Source organism: Chiroxiphia lanceolata, chromosome 22, assembly GCF_009829145.1.
Source record: "Chiroxiphia lanceolata isolate bChiLan1 chromosome 22, bChiLan1.pri, whole genome shotgun sequence".
NCBI lineage: Eukaryota > Metazoa > Chordata > Aves > Passeriformes > Pipridae > Chiroxiphia > Chiroxiphia lanceolata.
In genome coordinates this window covers 4,226,715-4,236,419 of record NC_045658.1, presented here as the reverse complement: position 1 = coordinate 4,236,419, position 9,705 = coordinate 4,226,715, and the positions used below count along the sequence as shown (strand labels likewise).

Sequence of the window (9,705 nt, the reverse complement as noted above, 5' to 3'; positions counted from 1 at the left end):
CCAGCAGAGGCAAATTAACACTCAGTTTATATTCCTTGATTCTACTTTGTTCCACTTGGGAAAAAATAAATGCAAACAACCTTTAGAACCAGAAATTTATTGTAGCTTATAGACTTTCCAAACTGACCTGTTACCAATATACACATCTGAAAAGTTATACCCACAGTGGCTACAAACTGCATCAGGACGTTACAACCCCTCAGTATTACCATTAAGTCATGATCAGTTTTGGTCTAAAATACAGCAGCTACAGCAACAGTATATGGAAGGATAAGTCTTCTACACATTAACACAGGACAACTGTCAGACATAAGTTAAAAGTTTCCCAGTTTACTTAAAACTAGCAGTTAATTACCACGTAAGTAGTCAAAACCATTTTCCCATTTTAGAAATCTAAAATTTTACATTAAAAAAAAACCAAAACAAACCCCAAAACAACCCCAAAAAAACCGGTAAGCTCTGGTGTGGGTTCTCTTCCCTGCTTCCAGGTCCATCTCCTATTGTAAAGGCACTCCACAGTCAAGGCTCCCCCGGATCAAACCCACCACAGGTCCTGTTACACCACGAGGTGAGAACAGGTCTGCTCTGAAAAGCAAACTGCACAAGCATTTGGAACAACCCTTAATCTTTTATCTCTCTTGGTTAATTAGGACCCTTCGTGCCCCACCCTTTGGCTCCTCTGGCACCTTCCCCAGTGCCCCTGCTGTGTGTGACACGTGTGGGCTCTGCACCCACCAGCAAACACTGGAGCTTGGCTTACCGTGCTGAGGAGGGAATGCAGTCCCAGGCTCCTGTCACAAGCAAAACAAGTTACTCTTTAATCCACCTCCATAGAAATCAAGCAGAAATTCATTATTCAAGACTCTGCATAAGACCAAAGAAAGTTAAACGAGCCCTGCCTGACAGAAAAACCAGTGCTCCCCACCCCGGGGCAGCAGCACTTTCGTACCTTCCAGCTTTTGTCCTTTGCAGTCCCAAGTCAGAACTGTGATGGGAAACAGTCCCAGTCAGCTCCACTTGGAATAACAGCAACATGATTCCCAAGGTCTTCTGGTTGGGTGATTTATGCTACAGTTTTTCACCAGCAGGAAAACACAATTACTAAGTGTAAACAAAGGCTTAAAACACCGACAGTCGGAGTTACTGTACAAGGGGCTGCAGGGGAGGAGCAGGAGTGTTCAGTGGCATCAGCTACACCCCAAACCCTCCCGCTGCCAAATCAGAAAAAAATGAACAACTAAAAAAACCCCCAAACCCCTATTTATGTAGACTGGTAGCCAAGGTGCACAGGTCCCCAGGGCTCAGGCTCTCCAGCTTCATTACAATCCATCACTTACAAACATCCACCCTGTCAGTACGAACAGCCCAGCACTGGACTGCAGGCAGCCTCCTTGGAATTAACAGGAGCTGTGGCAACACCCCACAGCCCCATGGATCTGCCCACCATCCACGTAGTGTTTTTTTTCCCCAATAACTTAAAAGCCCTTATGCCAAGACTTAATTGGAGAGGGAAAAGAAAAATTTTAAAAAATAATAAAATAAAAATGAAACCCCAACAACTGTATTGCACAGGGCAGCTGAACCTCTGCAGAGGCTCCTAAAGCCTTTACAATTTCTCACAAGCTTATGTTCCCTCTGCAAAATAAAGGGGGTTAAAGAAAAGGAAGGGATTGAGGGAGAGCGGGGAGCGCACATCGAGTCAAGGCCAAGGACAGTTACTGAACATCTACACTAAGAACTGTGCCCGTGCTCCTGCTGCAGTAGGATGAGACTTGTAATAGTTCATGCTGCATGATTTTTCACTTTAGCGTGTTTTAAACCCCAATTCCCTGTTTTTCACTACCACAAATGACATAATTACATAATTCCAAGATATTTACAAAATATTAAAAAGTCTTGTTAATCTTCTACATATTAACCTCATTCTGCCACTTTACACATGCACTAATTCGGGGGGAAAAAAATTAAAAGAAATCAACAGGCTGAAATGAGCAGCTTTACCCTTTGTCAACAAGCAATCTTTGCATCTTTTAGAAAGAGGGAAAAAAAGGAACAAAGCCAAGTTTGTTTCACTGAGCAAAAAAAGACAGTTCAGAAATTCATGTGCAATGGCTACAGAGCTGTAGAGTCACTTAGCTGAGATGACATGAAGAAAAAAGTGCAAGGTGGTTCCTCACAGAGCGTAAAAAAAATCCAGTCACTGAGGCAAGGCTGAAGGAAGAGGTGCTAAACTACAACCCTAAACATCAGGGACTGACAGAACACAAACACAGGAGTTGGGGGGGAGGTCAATCTACTGGCCAGAATGAATTTTTTTTGTTTTAAACACCATGAATCCTCGGTACCAATGGAGTGTGTTACAGTGGAGTCTTCTAGAGTGGGAACAGAAAGACAAAGGGAACAGCGGGAATCAATAGCTGAGGGTGGAGTCATCCCATTCCAGCTGTTGCTGTCTATTAACATTCTGTTGGTCCTCCTCCTGCTCTCCCTCCTCCTCCTCACTGCTTTCAGACTCTGCACTAGTGATGTCATCTTCTTCTCCATCTTCACTTTCTTCTTCCTCCTCCTCCTCTTCCTCTTCACTGCTGTGTTGGTCCTCGTAAGTCTGTTAAAACAAAAATTAACTGTCATTACCACACTTGCCAAAATTCTTTTTATTCTTTATTCAAAGCACTGTGTTGACAAAGGGCTGTTGCAGATGGCTTGCTGGTTTTAAAAGCTCAGCAGGAATTAGGCAGCAGAGAAGACAAAGGCAGGAGCACTCTGTGGAAGGGCTCTGTGACTCTGCTGTCAACCCTGGCCCTCTACACAAACTGATGCTGAAGGGTGATCCAGTCCTGCAAATTCTGCTGGAGAAGGATCTTGTAGTAGGACACACTAAGGAGGATTATAAACACAGATTTTTGATGATAAATTCCTGCCAGTTTGGACCAGACCAGGCTGGTTAAGGCAGTGTGCAGCACGTGCTGGACACTGGCCCGCAAAATTCCATCCTGTATCATGAAGCTCTAACCCCTGCAAGATCCCAAACATAACTGCTCTTGGCATTTGGCACAGTCATTCAAAATTCCCAGCCTCTGCTCTGTGCTCAGGGGTTGGTTCTGCTCTACTCCTCTGTCCATGGACAATCCCACCCCTTACAGCTGGAAAAGGGCATTTTTGGTTCAGTGCTGAGCCCCAGCTCCACAGGGTTTTACCTCCATGGGGTTCACAGTGATGGTCAAAGCAGAGTCATCCCAATCCATCTCATTTTCCTTCCCAGTGTCCTGGTCACGCATCGTCCTCTGATGTGCAGCTCGGATCCTGAACACTCCCAGGATAATCATAAACACCAGGAAACTCACACAGACAACAATCACAACAGTGGCTGTGCTGGGAACAACTGCAAGGAGAAAAGAGAAGGGGTTCCTTCCATGGCATTGGTAACTCTTCCACAGTGCCAATAACCATCACCTGCACTGCACAAATCCTCATGTACCTACAGAGGCACTTTGGCCACAGCCACTTAAAAAGTCAGTTGGAGAGGAAGAACTAAACCTCAGTTCCTTAAATATAATTACATCAATCTGAAGGACTGAAAACACATGGAAAGCAGATTCCACCACATGGACTCCTCTCTAAATTGCCTGTTTTCCTTCCTCTCACATCCTACACTCTTGCCAAATTAATGTAATTAAAACAGAAAGGGCAGACCCCATGAGTCATCAAGGGAATATCACTGCAGTTCTTTCCTCGTGCCATTCAGAAATACTGTCCCAGTTCCTCACAACCCTTTATCAAGTCCCTCCCATTTTCCAACACACACACCAAAGCTCTTCTCCTGGCAGGAAAAGGAATCCTGGATCTCTAGGAATCCTGGATCTCTAGGAATCCTGGATCTCTAGGAATCCTGGATCTCTAGGAATCCAGCCTGGGCAAGAGCAGAACAGGCCTGAGGAGCTGCCTGGATTATCAGTCCAATACACTGGTTTAAACTCTGGAAAAAACCCTCTCTCTGCAGCAAGAAGCCTGCTGGACATTTTAACAACAGAATACAACCAACTCAACTTTATAGAGAATCCTGACCTGAAAAGGGATGAGGGTTGGCCAAGTTGTGCCCAGAGAGGTCCACAAAGGAATGATGCACGGGGTGAACGAACTGCGGCTGTGCCGCGATGTGGTTGGCGTGTTCCACGGGGCTGGCAGTGTGGATCACGTTCACCTGGGAACAGGGACAAAGGGTTAAACTCCAGAAATCCAACAGTTTAGTTCTGAAGAGACAGAAGTGAAAGAGAAAAAAAAAATTAAAACAAAGGAAAAATAATCTATTTCCCAGGGCAGGCATCCAATCCTCCTTCAACACAGCAGTGGCTTTCCTCAGGGGACAGCCATCCCAATCAGTGGCTCCTCATATTTTCCATTTCTTGTCACAAAACCCTTTGGTTTCACAGCTCTCAAATCTGTTTTAGCCTGGCAAAGTGGTGTAGAGACTCCAGTATTTCAGAATAAAAGAGATAAAGCCAGTTTATTACCAAATTTGGTAGCCAGCCACTTTAACTCCGAAATAACAGTATATACGAAGATATCTAACCATTAACTGCATTTCCTTCATTCCCATCTCTTATTCTGCTGTATATTTTCAGCTAACAGCAAAGAGAAAAATTCCTTATTACAGTCAAAGTGGTAAGAAAGAAACTACTCTTTCAAGTTTAACCCCCACTTAGCAGAGCTGACTTTTAGGCACAAGTGGAAGCTCATCACAAATATTTCACGTTTCCTTGCCAAACCAGCAGAGCTAAACGTGCCCCTCCTGTGGTAGAACAGACACAGGGGACCTGTCCCTGCACAGCAGGAAGAGAGGAGAACTTGTGTTTAACTACACAGTAAGGAAAGCATTTGCACTTCCAGAGTTTGGTAAATCCCAACTCAAGCTCACAGGATTTCCTCAGGAAACAAAACACAAAAATACCTGTTCTGGAACACCAGGGGCTCCCAGCCCACCACCACCACCCCAGTGGTGGCAAATACTGTGGTGGCTTTGCTGTCAGTCCCTTGGTCAGCTTTAAAATGTGGAAATTCAAGCTCAGAGCTCAAAGATGTTGAGTTATGTGGCAGTTCCTCCCAATATAAATCATTCCACATTCCAGCACTGGAAATTTTACTGCTCTTAATGTCATTTTCTGCTGTCCTCCCATATATCTGATGTAAGCACACTAAGTAACAATGACCCTCTAACCTGCTGCAGAGGAAAGGCAATTTTAGCCTCTCTGTGCTCTTACAGAAGCCCTTAAGTGTCACAAATTTAGGCACCACACACAGTGAAGGGCCCAGCAAGTCCATCTGTGGAATCCCAGAAGTTACACACGAAGCTCTCTGGGAGCACCACTCCCATTCCATTTGCTAAACGTGCTTTCAATTCAATCTTTTCACCTTCAGTTTGTATTTCTTCTATAACACAACAGTTTCACCTTATTTACAGCTTCTTATTTACAGCTGGAATGCAGGACTAAGACACGTTTATATATAAAATACAACCCGAAATGCTCACGTTTACTAATATTTATTTACAGGACAAAAATCTAAACCAGTGGCTGATCCATCATCTATCAGCTGAGGCAACAACCTCCATCCTCCTAAGCCAGCCATGCTCTAAAGGTGCTCAGAGTGCCCAGCTCAGCTCACAAACCTCCACTTTGAACTCGTTGCTGACGTAGCGCCCGTTGAGCTCCGAACAGACCAACTTGAACTTTCTGTCGAAGAGGGACACCGTGTGCCAGTTCCTGTAGCGTATCAAATGCAAAACCTCTTCATAATTAGCCATAGTATCCACCCCTGGGGAGAAAAACACACAGGGAAAACAGTTACTCTGGAAAAGATTTGAATACAACATCATACACTGGACAGGTATCACACCCTTCCTTCAGTAGAAGTTTTCTTGGGTGATGGATTTTCAGTTATTGGAAAAAAAGCACCACCACAGACACAATGTGGCTCCAGTGAAATCCTGTGGATGGATTTTGTGATAACATCTTAGACCCAGCTGGTCTTTGAAGGGATTTGGGGAGCCTTTCTTTAGAACATTTTAATGTATTCTGAACATAAACCACAAAGGAATGATGTTCCCAGGCACTGGATTATCTGTGCAAGGAACAAGCCTTTTCTGGGGCAAAGTGTAACTCCATTTCCACAGTCCAGAGGTAACCTGCAATTTGGGACAGGAGAAAAGAACACAAAGAAGGTTCTAGAATGATGTGTTTTCTAGAATCACAGCTTTCCACCAAAACTGTTGTGTCTGGAATTCTAAAAATGGTCCAAACTTGAAATTGTAAAAGAAAATGGAACATTTGGAGTAAGGTGTTAGAAACCACCTCTCCAGAACACTGTTCCCTCTGTGCTGCCTGCAGACCCTTCCCACAAGAGCAGCAGGAGCCCCACCTGTGATGATCATGCCCAGGTTGGAGCTGCTCATCTCAATCCCCTTCTGCTGCAGCCGGGTCATGTCGATCTCCAGGCTCTCCTGCTCCTGGTTCAGCTCCTCTCCCAGCACTGTCACCTCACACGTGTCCAGGTTGTGCATGATCTCCTCGGACACCAAAGACTCTTGCACTAAAAAGCAGAGGAGAAGCCAAACCCATCAGCAGAAACACAGGTGAAGGAGACAGGAGCCCAGGAGCTACAAAGTGTCACATGCAAACTCTTCTCCCAGAGTAAATATCAGAATCTGGGCCTGAAGAGAGCAAGTATGCATGAAATAATGATTAAAAAAATAAAAAACAAAACTCAAACAAGGGATATTTAAATGAGGATAACGGCCTGGGCTTACTATCATTTCCAGTAAGTTTTTGTTAGCCCAGAGCAGAGGACCTACACCTTATTTCCCATACTAGACTCTGTATTAAAGAGATAATATAGAATATAAAATATCCTATATATATAATAAATATATAATAATATATAAACATATAATAAATATAATATGATAAGACATGATATGACATATGATATATATGAGATGATGACATATGATATATATGATATATCATATATGACATATGAGATATGAGATGATATATGAGATATATGAGATGATATGAGATATTATATGGAATATGAGATATTATGGAATATGAGATATTATATGAAATATGAGATATTATATGAAATATGAGATATTTTATGGAATATGAGATATTATATGGAATATGAGATATTATATGAAATATGAGCTATATGGAATATGAGATATATGAAATATGAGATATTATATGAAATATGAGATATTATATGAAATATGAGATATTATATGGAACATGAGATATTATATGGAACATGAGATATTATATGGAATATGAGATATTATATGGAATATGACATATTATATGAAATATGAGATATTATATGGAACATGAGATATTATATGGAACATGAGATATGGAATATGAGATATTATATGGAATATGAGATATTATATGGAATATGAGATATTATATGGAATATGAGATATGAGATGATATAATATATCCTGCAAGGGGATCAGTGAGGGAGGTGAAGGTGGGCACAGTGGAAGCTCAGCAGGGTGTGTTACCTGTGGGATCCTCATCTCCATCCCCCTCCGGCTCCACCTCCCGGGTGATGGTGCTGATGATGCGAAGCTCAGGGAAGAGGGAAACGCCCTCGGAGCTCTCAAACTCGGAGGCAGAGCGGGCAAAGTGGTTGATGCCACTCAGGCTGATTTTTGGCTCCTCTGGCTGCAAGACCATGACATATCCCTCCACAGAGGGGATGGAGACACAGGCTTCTTCATTGAAACACCTGGGAGACAGAAGCAGTTGAGGTCAGCTGGGAGGGAGGCACAGTTCCACACAGTAATTGCTTTATAAATCTCTGAAAAGCTGTCTCAGACCCAAGAGCCTTAGATAAATTCAGCAGCTGCGTTGGAAAGCAGGAATTCCCCACCTGGGGAGCAATCTTACAGTTAATTTTTACTTACAGTTACCATTTGGCCCCATTTCTATGCTCTGACTCACAGCCACAGATAACACCTCTAATGAAGGCAGTGACTGGCAAGACATTCCTGTCTTACTCCTTCCTCCATTGTCAGGAAGGAAACAGTGCTGGTGTAGAAAGCATTTCTGCATTCACATGTGAGACAGTCACACACATCAAGGCTCCTTTGTTTCTCCCCACTGAGACACAAGGACACCATTCCAGGCTCCACCATCCCTGCCAGGGATGGATTATTTCAGCACCAGGACATACTTGACAACGCTGGTGATCTTCAGCCTCCGAATGCCGGGAGTTGGGAACTGGCGGGAATTCAGGTAGGAAATGTGCTGCATGGCCTTGTCAACCCTCTCAATGTCATCCCCTTCTATGGTCAGTGTTGACTGACTGGGGTTCATGTGGATCTGAAACAACAGAAGAAAACCATAAGAGAACACCCAAAGTGGTCTGGCAATTATAACTGGAGCTCAGCCTGCTCAGCCTGGTAAGTGCAGGATAATTGCATCCATGTTCAAAGCAAAAAGGGCATTATTTACTGGCCCTGTGGCACACAGCCTAACCTCCCTATTCATTGCCTCATTCCAGTGGAATATATTTAGTGTTTCATTCCTTAAGAAAATTTTAGGCACTTAACACAGTTCTGGGTTCTGGTAATATGGAAGAGAGGCAGCTGATATAAAGGAGAAATTTAGCTCTGCTCAAACAGCCTTGCTACTAAAAAAGCCAGGCAAGTTAAATCTCGTTTTATGAACTGCTTGTTAAGGATCTCTTTTATCAGACACCCTGGTACAGCTGGTTAAACAGAGGCCTACAAATATGGAATGCCTCTTCCAGACTTTAAAAATGAGAGTTACTGTGTTCTCTTTAACTCCACTGAGACCATATTCACACAAGAAAGATCTCCCAGGTTTTAGGCAATTTTAATGCAAAGCGCCACAAGGGATGAGCTTGTTTTATTTGGGACACCCCTATTTAACTCTGCCAGCAAAACCTGTACCCATCAGTAGTGAGCAAAAGGGAACACTGTCCATTGCTTCATCTGCAACTTTACCTTCACCCCTTTGCCAACACCATCAGGCATCTGCAAATCCAGCCCCTCCTTGCAGGTGTAGAGACAGTCGATGACCTTCTTGTTTTCCAGTTTCCCAGAACGGATCATCAAACCCGCCAGATTCCCTCGGAAAAACTGCGCCATGCGGAGCTCTCCACCTTCGGGAAGGGAGGGAGGGAGGAAAAAAACCTTCACTTGCTTTGATTCCTTTTTCTTTTGTAAAAAACAACAAATATGCCTCCTGGTGCACAGAGTATGACACGCATGCGGGTTAGTTCTGACCCATCTGGGGGTTAAACCTCGTGATCATGGTCAAGCACAAAGAAAGAGTTCCCCAGTCCACCATGCACGTGGCCCTCAGACAGGTGGGGCCACCCGGAACCGCCGGGTCCGGGACAAACATCTCCAAAGAAATCCCAGCCAGAGAGGTGGTGCTCGGGAATGGAAGGCAGGGCCAGGGGGATGAACCACGGAACGTGAATTTTCAAGCTGAGGAAATGAGACCTCCTGCCACTGGGATCTCTGCAAAGGCAATGCCCATCAGGATCCGTCCTCTAGGTGTGAGTTATCCACCCCCAAACCCAGCCCTGTGGGCTCTCCTGGCAGCCAAAGGGCAGGAAGGGGCTTTACAAAGTCATTCAGCTCATTCTGAAAAAGGTGTCCAAGAGTTA

At 44.0% G+C, this 9,705-nt stretch overlaps 1 protein-coding gene across 4 annotated transcripts in view; it reads right to left on the bottom strand.

The window, feature by feature from the left end:
- Nucleotides 1-81: 81 nt before the first annotated feature.
- The window catches only part of CLSTN1 (calsyntenin 1), a 37,993-nt gene continuing 28,369 nt past the window's right edge, over nucleotides 82-9,705 (bottom strand). For 3 of the 4 annotated variants that reach the window (XM_032708802.1, XM_032708803.1, XM_032708801.1), the window contains 8 exons: nucleotides 9,035-9,192; nucleotides 8,239-8,387; nucleotides 7,565-7,791; nucleotides 6,415-6,585; nucleotides 5,666-5,811; nucleotides 4,066-4,201; nucleotides 3,198-3,382; nucleotides 100-2,605 (listed from right to left, as the gene is read on the bottom strand). In XM_032708802.1, the coding sequence (XP_032564693.1) occupies nucleotides 2,411-2,605; nucleotides 3,198-3,382; nucleotides 4,066-4,201; nucleotides 5,666-5,811; nucleotides 6,415-6,585; nucleotides 7,565-7,791; nucleotides 8,239-8,387; nucleotides 9,035-9,192 (1,367 nt within the window). In that variant the 3' untranslated portion in view covers nucleotides 100-2,410. Of the gene's footprint in view, nucleotides 2,606-3,197; nucleotides 3,383-4,065; nucleotides 4,202-5,665; nucleotides 5,812-6,414; nucleotides 6,586-7,564; nucleotides 7,792-8,238; nucleotides 8,388-9,034; nucleotides 9,193-9,705 lie in introns of all 4 variants that reach the window. The other variant, XM_032708800.1, reaches the window with a different exon arrangement.